Raw genomic sequence first — 13,554 nt, 5'->3', positions numbered from 1 at the left:
GCTCTGTTTCTGTGATGCTGGATTCCATGGCTGGGGTTTGATGAGGGCCTTTATGACAAAGGTTTCCACTCAAAATAAGCAAAGGACCCCTTAAAAAGGACAAACGAACTCGACTTTTAAGTGGGCAAGAGAACTGGACAGACCTCTTACCACATGCTTGTTTCTGGGGTGGGCGCAAGAGTAACTCGTGCCTCCGAGTGGCTTGAGATGTGTCACTCCCTCTTCCGGTTTTCAGGAGAGGTCTCGAGGATGGGTGTGGGTTCTTCTTGGTCTGTTCCCACTGGGGTGTATATTTTCTTCCCTTGTGTGTCAGTTCTGCTCCGGTACCTGACCCAAGGCCTTTCTCAGCACCGGTGCCCACAGCCGTGAGTCGCTTCCACTGCAGAGCTTGTGCGCCTGAGCACTGTGATGGTTGCAGGTCAGTGTCACCTGACAGGATTTGGCATCACCCAGGGAACTCACTTCTGGACATGTCAGTGAGGGTGTTTCCAGGGAGGACTGACTGGGGAGAGAAGAGCCACCTTGGTGGGTGGTTCCATCCTATGGGCTGGAGAGCAAGTGAGCTGAGCACCAGCATTCGTCTCTCTGCTTCCTAAGGACTCAGTGAGCCACCTCACATTCCCCTCAATGATGGACTGTGTCCCCCAACCATGAGCTAAAATAAATCCTTCCTCCCTTAAGTGATTCTGTTCAGGCATTTTTCACAATCCGAAAAGCAGCGCACAGAAGGGACGCACACCAAGGGCTGGACTCGATGGGGGTTGGGGTGGGATTGGGGGTGGGGTGAAATCTGCTTTCCAAATCTGACACAGGTCACCGTGCAAGCTGCAAAGCAATCTTACAATCAACAATGAATCAACCTAACTCAACAACAACAAACAAACAAAAACCGGCCAAGAGAGCTGGATAGACCCCTTCCTGAGGAAGACACCCAGAAGATCAGTGATGCCCACAGTATAAACTTGGAAAACTGTGAAGTATCTGGCCGCACGGAGCATGTCTTAATCTCTGCTAAGGCAGGCGGAGGAACATGAGTTTGAGGACTGTTTATGCTAAGTAGAAAAAACCTGGGGGTGGGGTGGGGGGGGAGAGAGAGAGAGAGAGAGGTGGGGGGAGGTGGGGGGAGAGAGAGCAAGAGAGAGGGAGAGAGAGAAGGAGTGGGAGAGCAAGACAGAGAGAGAACAGAGAAAGAGGGAGAGTGAGAAAGAGGGAGAGAGGGAGAGAGCGAGAGAGTGAGAACGAGAGAACAGGTGCAGCAGTTGCTGGGAGGACGGATACTCTCCCTCAGTGCTTCTGGGAATGCAGGATGGCTCAGGGCTGGGGAAGAACTTGGTGAGCTCTTAAAAAAACAAACCAAACACACCTCCAACCATCCAGTACCCACACTCTGTGGTATTTATTAAAAAGAGCTGAGGGGCTGGTGAGATGGCTCAGTGGGTTAGAGCACCCGACTGCTCTTCCGAAGGTTCAGAGTTCAAATCCCAGCAACCACATGGTGGCTCACAACCATCCGTAATGAGATCTGACTCCCTCTTCTGGAGTGTCTGAAGACAGCTACAGTGTACTTACATATAATAAATAAAAAAAAAAAATAGCTGGGCGTGGTGGCGCACGCCTTTAATCCCAGCACTCGGGAGGCAGAGGCAGGCGGATTTCTGAGTTCGAGGCCAGCCTGGTCTACAGAGTGAGTTCCAGGACAGCCAGGGCTACACAGAGAAACCCTGTCTCAAAAACACCAAAAAAAAAAAAAGAGCTGAAAAGTCACGTCTTCACAGAGATCAATGAACGCATGTGCTTCGGTCACAACAGCGAAAGCTCCACAGGGCAATGCTGAGCCTCAGCTGGGAGGGAGACACCCGGAAGAGAAGAGATACCCTGCTAAGAAGCAGGAGATCCTGTCAAGGCACAGAAGGGGATGATGATCAGCTCCAGAGGAAAATGACTGTGGATGTGGGGGACCCAGGGATGGGCATGGAGGGGTGTCGAGGATGTGAGAGCATGTGGAGGGACCTGGAGGGGTTTGGAGAATGTGTGGGGGTGATACAGTAAGAGCTGGAGGGGCACAAAGACCTTCTAAGAATGATTCTAAGTGAGGGGAACAGGCTGCAAAGGGATCGCTGGGAGTTGGTGTTGAAGAAGATTCTACAGGGTTCGAGAACCCTGAGGGCACCCAGGACAGCCAAGCATTCTGTAAGACATTGCAGTGGGAGGGACGTGTGTGCCACCCATTTGACAAAGTTCTCAACACGTCTGACCCCAGGAGTGGAGTTGATGGCAAAGCCAGATCCCTGGGCTCCAGCTGCTCAGGGCAGGGCATTGGCCTGCTCCAACTCACCCATTTCCTCCTGTGAAGTTTGTGTGGACAGTACCTGAGCCAGGTCTGTGCCTTATTGACTTGGTTACAGCCTTTAGTGGCTGTGAGTCTTTTGTTGTTGTAGTTTTTTGTTTGTTTGTTTGTTTGTTTTGTTTTTGAGACAGAGTTTCTCTGTATAGCCCTAGCTGTCCTGGCATTCACTCTAGACCAGGCTGGCCTCAAACTCAGAAATCCACCTGTCTCTGCCTTCCAAGTGCTGGGATTAAAGACGTGCACCACCACTGCCCGGCTAATGGCTGTGAGTCTTATGCCCCTCTTCCACACAGCGCTCCTTTCCAGCAGCCTCACTGTGGTTTTCTCTCTCTAAACGTCTTCCCATCTTTGAACAATTGCTCCATCGTTCCTAACTTCTGGGCTGTGTGGAACAGGCGAGGCTGGTGGGTTCCCGTCAACTGATTGATCGACTACTGGGCCACCGTTTCCTGCCTTGGGCTTCTGCTAAACTGGATGCTGGCATGGCTGGATGCTGTCTTTCTGAGATCACTCAAGGGCTGGGAGGCAGAAGACTGGTTGGTCACTAGGGACTCCACTTAGGTATTCTGATGGTAAATTAGGTCAGGTAATTTCTCTGACTCCCTTCAGAGGAATTCCCCTTAGGGCACTACTCCGGGTACTAAAGATAGGCTTCATGCATGGGAGATGCCCCAGACTGAGTTCCACTGTCTGTTTGCTGGGAATCCCTCACCCAGCAGCAGTTTCTCCTTGCTGGCTATGCCTGTGTCTGAGACAATCACCCACTGGACAATGGGGACCCTCTGTGGATGATGGGAACCCTTTCCAGATATGGGGGAGCACCATTGCAGCGTCTCACTCTTTGTACACAACACAACACCAAGCTCCACTGGACAGCCCCAAGGCAGGTGGCCAGCATCTCTTTTGATTCCAGGGCTTAGTCCCTCCCTTCTGCAAATAATCACAGCTTATGGAGACCGACATCTACCTGCGCCAGATTTCTCAGGCATGAGAGGAGAGGCAGAAAGTTAGATGCGTTTATTGATGTTGTGAACTGCCGAATGGCTGATACCAAAGATAAGGCCAGAATGGAGGGACAGTGAAGAGGGACAGTGACACAGGGTGCAGGTGGGGTTCCTGGGAGTCAGGGGGATAGTTCAAGCCAGTGTATAGGACATATTGGGGCTTTGTCCTGGGATGATCCCACATCAGGAACAGAGTAGAGGGGCCGAGAGGTATCAGGAAGAAAGACACAAGCAGTAGACAGGCCCATCAGCAGCTGGACTTCTGGCCACAGCAGGCCTGTCTGCAGCAGGCAGGGCGGCACAGCAGGGACACAGAGGAGGTTGGGCGGCAGCAGCTGGGCTGGCAGGAGGAGGCACAGCAGGAGGAGGTGGGCACACAACAGGCAGGTCTGCACACAGGGCGACACAGCAGGGACAGGCTGGAGCAGGGCTTGCAGCACACAGGAGCACAGCAGGAGGGCTGGCAGCAGGAGGAGGAGCCAGAGCAGATGGGTGTGCAGCACACAGGCTTGCAGCAGACAGGCACACAGCAGGGGGATTGACAGCATGAGGACTGGCAGCATGATCCAGAGCAGATGGGTGTGCAGCAGACAGGCTTGCAGCAGAGGGTCACACAGCAGGATGGCTGGCAGGGGGAGCAGGTGCAGCAAGCTGGCTGGCAGCTAGACTGCTGGCAGCATGAGGGTGTGCAGCAGGAAGATTGGCAGCAGGGGCTGGACACACAGCTCACTGGGGTGCAGAGGAGGGTCAGGCAGGGGGATGGGGCACAGCAGCAGGGCTGGCAGCAGCTGGGGGCACAGCAGCAGGGCTGGCAGCAGCTGGGGGCACAGCAGCAGGGCTCACAGCAGCTCTCTGGACAGTCATCCACCTGCCAGGAGGAGTTGGTGCGAGCGTCAGAGCAGACGGACATGGTGGAGGCGGCCATGGCAGTGCTGGGTTGGAGTAGAGTGCGTGAGTGAGTGCGTGAGTGTGAGTGTGTGAGGGGCTGCGCCATCAGCTTTTATACCCCTGTGCTGTTGTTGGCTTGTCCTCCCTTCCTTGTTGGTGAGCCCTGTGGCCATCATCAGGGTGTTTGTTTGTCTGGGATGTTGTTGTCAGGTCTGTTTCCTGCCCGTGTCTCCTGCTGGGAACAGTGATGGAGCAGTGGCTTTGGGGTGTCATAGGTGGGCTGTAGGCACGTCACCCAGCCATGGCTGGCTGCCAGGACTCTCACTCCTTCAGCAAGAATTACTGCCAGGGGAGCGATTTGCTCAGTACCCCTTCCAGCACCTAGCTCAGCACTCAGAGGCCACAGGTGTGTATTGGCCCGCCCAGGGCTACTGAGTATGAGGGTACAGCGGCAGGCTAATGGCCCCTGCCTGCATCCTTCTATTGTATCTCCTCAGCTCCCGCACCTTTCTGCAGTGCCCTGTGACACTGTCCACTCTGTCCTTGTGCCTAAGGCTGTGGGAAGCTGGGCTCATCTCTTTGCCACATAGGCAGGTTGGCAACTCCTGGTTGGGTTTGCAAGTTCCGAGCCATGTGGGGCTCCATGTGGGATGATGCCTATGTGTCTTGCCTGCCTCTTAAGTAATTCTCTCATTCCTCTGCCCAGCTTCTCCTGGCTAGCCTTCCTCACCATCCCTATGGATCGATCTCACACCTCCATAACTATGTGGATTTGTTTAACACTATTTTTTTTAAGAATTATTTATTTATTTTAATGTATGTGAGTACACTGTAGCTGTCTTCAGACACACCAGAAGAGAGCATCCAATCCCATTACAGATGGTTGTGAGCCACCATGTGGTTGCTGGGAATTGAACTCAGGTCCTCTGGAAGAGCAGTCAGTGCTTCTTAACCTCCGAGCCATCTCTCCAGCCCCCTGTTTTACATGTATTTATATAAAAGTTTTGACTGATGGCTTCCTTATTAAACACACATCCCTGCTCTTAAGCCGAATAATCATTTGGACTTCTGAAGTGTGTGTAGCTGAAAGCGAAGGCTTAGCCTCATAATAGTGCCTGTGTCCGGGGCTAGTCTTTCCTTACGGGGTTTCTGAAGTAACACAGAGACTGACCTGTGTGGCCAGCAGCCACTCCACCCTCAGCACATCCCAGGTTGATAGAGGTAACCTGAGGTGTCGGAGTGTCCAGTCAGCCTCATGTAGCGCATCCCATTTGGCTCCTGCCCCAGAGAATGGGAGACTAGTGTAGGCTGGAGGTCATGACCTCCACACCCTCCCCCAGAGCTAAGTGAGCATGTGGCAGGGGCTGGGGATGGAGGCAGCAAGTGCATTGTGGGAAGAGGGTCTATGGAAGATTGTGTGCTGCTCTGGGTGGGGCTATGGATTCCACTTCACGTTGGAGGGCCAGAGCTTTGTGAGTGCTTTGGTAACCAAGTCCCCCCACCCAGCTTCCTGTCCTGTCTGGTTTATGTTCCCTCTCCTTCCATAGAACACTGCATCCCCACAGCCCGGATCAGGTTTGTCTCATTAGACTTCAAAGACCCTGGCACAGTTACTTCTCAGTAGAACATCTCTGAAGTCATGGAAACCTTTTCTTTTTCAGAGAAATTGTTTCGAGATGGCTACATTTGGGGATAAAAGTCATTCTGATTCTGTCATGAGACTCCTCATGGTGAGACTGTGGCCAAAACAAACCTTTCTTCCTTATACGCTGTTTACCTCGGGTATTTTGTCACAGCGACAAAAAAAAAAAAAATTCCCCCTGAGCTTTGTAGCTGTTGTGTATTTACCCAAGGCTGCCTGAGACTCGGAGGCTTCCCCTTGGCTCCCAGCTGGCAATTTCTACCCTTTTCCCCTTCACTTCCTGTTACACCTTCACTTCCTACTTGCTCAGGGCTCAAAATTAAACAGTGACTCTCTCAGCATGTGCCTCTGAGGTCATGCTTGGAACTTTCTAGGTTCCCAGGACTGCTTCGAAGCCCTAATTTCTCCAAGCATTTAGTTCCCAGCTTTCCTCAGACTCTGATCCAGGTGTTCTTCTCCACCCAGGTGTCCACAGGCGACACTCTACATCTAACAGCTATCATTTCCGTATCCAGCAAGGTCTGAGCCCGAGGAACTGAATCAGGCTCATCAGAGAGCCTCAGACAGGTGAAGACAATTGCCTATACATCTTGGTTTCTGTTGCTGTGATAAAACGCTCTAACCAGGGCCAGCTTAGGGGAGGCGAGGGAAGTGAAGGGAAGTCAGGCCAGGAACTCAAGCAGGAACGTGTTGTGGATTGGACATGGACTGCTGGCTTGCTCACAGGCTCAGGCTTTATTTATTTATTTAGCTACCTCATTTTCCCTTCCCTTTCCTTGCTCTAGCCCCTCTCATATACTATATGCCTTCTCGCTTTCATTCAAATTCATTCTTTTTCTGTAATTGTTACACACACACCTGTTTGTCATCATCCCTCGATTCCTAAATATATAAACGAAACCTACTCACTTCATATGGTGCTACTTGTATGTGTATGTTTGCAGGACTGACCACTTGCTATTGGATAACCAATTGCTGTAGTCTTCCCTGGGGGAGACTATTTCTCCCCTTCACCATTTCTCATCTGCCTGTAGTTCTTTATGTAGGGTCAAGCCCATTTTAGCATGCTCATTGGTTCTGTACTTGTTCAGCTCATGTTTCAAGGCAGCAGTGTTGGTGAGATCTCATGTGTGCAGTTTCCCTGGCATCTCTAGTAGACACAATCTTACTTCCTACTCCCCTGGTTCTTACAGTCTTTCCATCCACTCTTCTGAAATCATCCCCGAACCTTAGGTGGAGGAGAGTGTTTTATAGAGGCATCAGTAGGGACTGGGCTCCATGACTCTGCATTTTTATCTCTTTTCTGTTATCATCTTTGTTGCAAAAATGTTTCCTTGATGAGGGGTGAGAACTACACTTATCTGTGGGTAGAAGGATAAATATTTGGAATGTAGTTAGGGACTATGATGGCTTAGATTTCACCAGCCCTGGGTAGTTGGCCAGGTATGACTTGGCTCTTGATGAGTAAGTGGGTAGCTAGCTTTCTTATACAGCCAGAACTACCAGCCCAGGGAATGGTGCCGCCTAGAGTGGGCCCTTCTCCATCAATTCACAATCAAGATTATCTCCCACAGACATATCCACAGGCCAATATTATCTGGGCAGCCCCTCATTTGAAGCACTTTTCAGAGGGTTCGAAGTTGTACCAAGCTTCCTCAGAAACATATCCACTTTGTTCCCAGGTACCAGTCCCATACAGGACTGCACCTGCTACTCAAGACTGGACCTCATAGGGCAGGGTTGAGAGGTAAAGGTGACAGAGCTCTTCCGGCTGTGCCTGGTGTTTCCATGCTTTAGTGTCCTGTGACTATTTTCCTGAGCACAGGTGGACACCATACTGCCTGCTCTAAGAGTTCTATAGGGCCCACTATAGGTGGCGCCATTCCCTAGGCTGATAGTTCTGACTGTATAAGAAAGCTAGCTACCCACTTACTCATCAAGAGGCAAGTCATGCCTAGTACTAGAAACCTAGCCAACTACCCAGGGAAATCTAAACCTAGTGAAATCTAAACCAGCATAGCCCCTAAATACACTCCAAATATTTATCCTTCTACCTGAGATAAATGTAGAGTCTCTGTGGCAGCCCACCCTTCATCTTCCTCTCACTACCTTAAAGATTGCATAGTTAGGACCGACCTTCAGAGTTCATCCTGGACTCCTCACAAAAGCACCCACCCTAGAAAGTAAGTGGGGGAATTTCAGCACCGTGAAGAACTCTGCTGGTGCTTGTGATCTGTGATAAAGTCGCATTAGCAACCACTGTCATAGCACACCAGGTGCCATCACTTAGAACAACAGTTCTCAATCTCCCTAACACTGTGACGCTTTAATACAGTTCCTCATGTTGTAATGACCCCAACCATAAAACTATTAACGTTCCTACTTCATAACTGTGAGTTTGCTACTGTTATATAATTGTAATATAAATATCTGTGTTTTTCAATTGTCTTAGGTGACCCCTGTGTAAGGGTCGTTCAATCCTCAAAGGGGTTGCAACCCACAGCTTAAGGACTGCTCTTTTAATGATCTGTAATAAGATAACACTGGCAGTCACCACAGCAGCCAAGCCCAAGGATATCAAGTGCCATCTACTACCTGGTCAGTGATCCATAGCTCAGGCACATCAGTGGTGCTGTTGTGACTTCAAATGCTACCATTTGGCACCGCACAGACCCAGCATAAGATGCCAACATGGAGACATACTTGGCACCTTGGCAAAGGCTGCCATAGAAGGCTGTCTTCTTTGTCACATAGCACCCAGGTAATGTGTCCCTGGTGAGGTGGCTGCCACTGTCCCTGCTGCCAAGTGGACTCAGGAATCCCTGTAGAGACACTGTCATCATCTTCCTGACCAGTTAGTTTTAGTTGCTCTGTCTGTGTAGTTTCAGGAGACAATTCTCAAAGTCCCTCAAAAATATGGTCCCTCAAAGGTGAGGCCACATTTGCCCACATTTGGACGTCATGTCCTCTTGTCTCCCACAGGCACATTTCCTCACCACTCTGGGTTGCTGTAGCCACTCTAGATATATGGTTGTCTCTATCCCACTGCATGTCATATCTTATCCTCCATTTGCACGTGGCCAGACCAAGGACAGGTCTCTGTTTCCTACATTCTGGCATTTGCTTAGTCTCCCCAAGCACATGGATGGTCAGGAAGGCAGGATGCCACATTTCCTCACAGTGGGCCCTATGGTTGCTGGGTCATTGGCCAGAGTTTTCTGATCTTTAGCATACACACACAATGACAGGCATAGTCAGCAAGAGGAGGGGGGTGCTTTATTTAGAGCCTAAGTGTTGCTCAGGGTGGGAAGCAGTATGCAGAGTTTCTGCTGCCCACAAGACCAGCAGAAGAGCACAGAATGACAGGACAGGAGTCCCAGGTCATATTTGCACCCCACAGCTGCTTATACAGGTCCAGAGTCAGGTGCAGGCCTCACAGAGCCAGGTGCAGAGCCCAGAAGCAGATTCCAGCCCAAGCCAGGTATAGAGCCCAGAGGCAGGTGTAGGCCCAGGAGTCAGGGCCAGGCCCCAGAGCCAGGTGCAGGCCCCAGAGCCAGGTGCAGACCTCAGAGCCAGGTGCAGAGCCCAGAGCCAGGTGCCGAGCACAGGTATAGGCCCCAGAGCCAGGTGACTAGCCCAAAGCCAAATGAAGGCCCCAGAGCCAGATGCAGGCCAAGAGCCAGTTCACCGTATGACAGTTATGACAGAGATGGAATGGGGCAGAGAGGTTTTATTGTTACTCAGAGGCCAAGAGTCACACATCTGATAACAGGATCAAGCCAGTCAGATTGGGAGTAGGTGAAGTGGAACAGCCAGCACTTCCAGGAGCTGAGACAGGAGAGTAGCTGGGGGACACCCTAGCTCATTACCTTGTTGGGCTGGTGAAGGAAGAATGAGCATGGGTAGGCCCCAGAACACCCAGCATAGCCACGGATCAGGGAAGACAGATGAAAATCAGGCTCACAGCTAGACACTCAACAGCCCGAGGAGGAAACCCCACAGCAGACTGCCTCACAGCAGACAGGCTTACAACAGACAGGCACACAGCAGGAGGGCTGACAGGGGGAGGAGGTGCAGCATGCTGGCTGGCCCCCAGAGCAGATGGAGACACAGCACACTGGCTTGCAGCACACAGGTGTGCAGCAGACAGGTACACAGCAGGATGGCTGGCAGGGGGAGCAGGTGCAGCAAGCTGACTGGCAGCTAGACTGCTGGCAGCATGAGGGTGTGCAGCAGGAAGATTGGCAGCAGGGGCTGGACACATAGCTCACTGGGGTGCAGATGAGGGTCAGGCAGGGGGCTGGGGCACAGCAGCTGGGGACACAGCAGCTTGGCTGGCAGCAGCTGGGGGCACAGCAGCAGGGCTCACAGCAGCTCTCTGGGCAGTCATCCACCTGCCAGGAGGAGTTGGTGCGAGTGTCAGAGCAGACAGACATGGTGGAGGCAGCCATGGCGGGGTTGGCTGGAGGACAGTGAGTGTGTGTTGAGTGTCTGTGAGAGTGTTGAGGGATGTGTGTGTGTGTGTGTGTGTGTGTGTGTGTGTGTGTGTGAGGTGCTCCGGGCTCTGGGCTTTTATCTTCCAGGTGTGTTTTGTTGCAGGAGGCTTTGCATACTTCCATTTCCTTGTTCACTCTGGAGGGTGCTCTGCAGTTCTCAGTCATTAACTTGTGTTTTGCTGGTCAATCAGCTTGGGCCTGTGGCTTGGGGACACCTGTCATGGTTTTGGAGATGATCCTTGGCTCTTGGGATGCATTCTATGTCCCCCAGCCTCTGACCTCAGTGACATGGCCTGGCTGGCCTGTGCCAGGGAGCTGAGCAAGGGAGAGCTGGCCCTGATCATGGATGTTCACCACAGACATGCCTCTCCTGCATCCCAGCATCCTCTTGCCTGCTCTTGTGATGTGCTGAGTAGCACAATGATACCTCACACAACCGAGTCTCTCACAGCATGGAGGCCCTTAGAGTTCTCAGATGACATGGGAGAGGAGTGAGCAAGGCCACTGTCACCAGAATTTCCCACACTGTCCTGGGGTCCAGTAAAGTGACAAGCGAAGAATTGAAGGATGCACACAATGCATCCTTAGAGACAAGGGTCATCTCCAAAACCATGACAGGTAGATACCTGGTAGAGGGGGCAGACAGCCCAGGGGGACCATGTTCCAGGTATCCCCAGCCACAGACAGAAGCAGAGTGACCAGCCCAACACCATAACAAGCCTGCCTGGTGTTTGTGGGTGAGAGAACTCTCTACTAATGATTGAGTTGCCTGTCTAAGGAACCATTCTGCCCATGTTCACAGGGAGCCAGATGAGAGTTTTGTAGCACCCAGTAGCCTCTGGTGACTGTTGGGATAGGGTGAGAACGGAGGGGGTTAAAACAGCCACGGGACTGTGAGACGGTACCAGAGGTATGCTCAGAGCTCTAAACCCTCACCAGGGAATGTCCAGAAAAATCAGGACACGATGTTCCTGGGGCTTAGGACTTCTGCAGCTTTTATTAGGCTCAGATCATTCCATTGTAACCAAAGTTCCGCCCAAACCCAAGTGTTTTTTCTGCACACAGGGTACCCTATGTTCTGTAACTGTCAGCCATAACCATCTGTCTCCCCCTTCCCCACTGCAGACTCAGTTTACTGTGAGACTTGCCTGGCAGAGCCCTCAGGAGTGTGAGCAAGGGGACCTCAGTCACAGGAAGTCCCCAGTGGAACACAGGGAACCACCAGGAGCATTTGTCCCCAGTGGAACACAGCAAGCCTGGTGCCACAGCCTGGGAATAAGAAATCACAGTGTGCAGACTTGACCGACAGATTCAGTGATCTCAGAAAATGGGGGTGGGGCATGGAATGCCCCGAGAAGCTGCTGTATGCCCAGCGGGAGTCTCAGCAACTCCTGTCCACTGTGGTTTACGTGTGAAATGTCTCCATGAGGTTCATCATGTGTTTGAACAGTTGACCCACAGTTGGATGCTCTCAGTGGAAGGTCACAGGGCTTAGGGGTTGGGGTCACATGCTGACTCTCCTGGCTATAGCTCTGCCTCTTGATCCCTAAGATGTAAGATGCCCTGTCACACGTTTCTTCTGCCATGCCTTCCCGACAGGATTTGTGTAGCCCCTCAAAACAGAAGCCTAAATAAGCCTAGCTTCCCTACACTGGGTATCCCCTAATGATGGCAAGGAAAAGAACCCCTACTGAAAATCAGACCTGGGTGGCACTGTTGTTGTGGTGCATCTGATGTGGTCAGGCCTTGGAACTGGTGTGTGAGAGGAATGTGGAAGGATCTGGAGCTGGAGAAGTCCTATAATATTGTAAACTGAGCTAAATGGGCAATTCTGGTGGTAGGTCACATGATCAGAGGTCATTGAAGACAGTGAAGATATGACTCAAGAGATTTCAAAGACTAGGGCTCTTCTGGGACCTGGGCTCAAGGTCATTTAAGGTCACAGTCTGTCAACGGGGCTAGCTACATTCTGGCTATGTCTCAGAATATTGAATAGGCTAAGTTAAAAATGAGTGGACTAATTTGCTTGATGAAAGGAATTTTAAAGACAGCCTAGCATCGGGCTGTGATATGGTTGATGCTTGCTGCCTTTGTCCAGATTTACAGTGAGGATTCTGAGCAGAAAGCATAGTGGAAAGATGTGGAGAATGTGCGGCTGAGCGAGAAAAGGTGCAGCTGAGCAAGAAAAGGTACAGCCGAGCATTTAAAGTCTCCAACAAAGCAGCTGTTGAAATAGCAGATGCCAAGAGAAGCAGTCATAACTGCAGAAGAGTTGGTGCACAGAAGGAAAGACTCCATACTATGAACTGGCAAGTAGAGATGAGGCCTTGAGAAGAAGAACATGCCCACTCCAGGGCAACTTGCTCCAACAAGACCATTATGTTCACTCCGTACAGGCCACTGTGGCTGTGGGGAAGGAGGTCCTGAAGAGTTCTTTTTATTCCATTTTGTCCCCACCATTTTCTATTCATCCTAAGTGTAAGATACTTTGCTTCCACAGTGGATTAGCCCATCTAGGTTGCTCTGAGGCAAGAAGCTAAAGTCTCTGGTTTAACAATTCACAGTAAAACAGTGGGAGGCTAGGTAAAGCCTTGGTAGGGAATTGCACTTTTCTAAGTCTCAAGAAGAGAAGGGGAGTGAGGCCTGTCTCTGCCCTTTGTTCTCAATACTTGTTCAACTCTCAGAGCATGTGTTCACATGGTAAAATGATCACTGTGAGTTTGCACATACATTCAGGTCATAAATTGAATAAGAGGTTCATACAAAGAAGGTCTGCATGCATATCCACTAGGAGCAATTATCTGGCTAGACATCCATCGTTCTTTACTAGCTAGCATACAGGTTCATAGAAAGACCACAGCTAAGCTGTCCTTGAAGTTTTATATAGATAAACTTAGTCAATATCTTACCTCCTATTTTTGCACCTATGGTTCTGTGGTATATATCTTCTTTATGACCTTTAGTTAATGGTTTCTGTAACCCCTTTGGAATGTGCCCTAGGTTTTAGAAGTCTGTTGTTATCTCAGAAGCAATTAAGCATTTATAAGAGGGGCTCCAAGGTCTTTGCCTGTGTCACCATTGTTTCTGCAGAATAAAAGCTCTTTGTTTTTGCATACTATCTGAGTCTGGGGTCTTCCTTCAGCAAATTTTGGACCCCTACAGTCCAAGCCAGGTCTT

General features: G+C 50.8%; 3 protein-coding genes across 5 annotated transcripts in view; all 3 read right to left on the bottom strand.

Moving 5' to 3' along the window:
- The window catches only part of Tspear (thrombospondin type laminin G domain and EAR repeats), a 200,887-nt gene that overhangs the window by 29,857 nt on the left and 157,476 nt on the right, over positions 1-13,554 (bottom strand). The window lies entirely within an intron of this gene.
- Gm10318 (predicted gene 10318) lies at positions 3,350-4,279 on the bottom strand. Its single transcript, NM_001162944.1, has one exon. It carries the CDS (start codon positions 4,274-4,276, stop codon positions 3,599-3,601), a length of 678 nt encoding a protein of 225 aa, NP_001156416.1. The 5' UTR covers positions 4,277-4,279; the 3' UTR covers positions 3,350-3,598.
- Gm36176 (predicted gene, 36176) lies at positions 9,761-10,334 on the bottom strand. The gene has a single exon (NM_001370835.1). The coding sequence runs from the start codon at positions 10,330-10,332 to the stop codon at positions 9,856-9,858; it is 477 nt and encodes a 158-aa protein (NP_001357764.1). The 5' UTR covers positions 10,333-10,334; the 3' UTR covers positions 9,761-9,855.

Source organism: Mus musculus, chromosome 10 (genome assembly GCF_000001635.26).
Source record: "Mus musculus strain C57BL/6J chromosome 10, GRCm38.p6 C57BL/6J".
Lineage (NCBI taxonomy): Eukaryota > Metazoa > Chordata > Mammalia > Rodentia > Muridae > Mus > Mus musculus.
The sequence above is the reverse complement of the archived record's forward strand: the minus strand, read 5'-3'. Positions and strand labels throughout refer to the sequence as shown.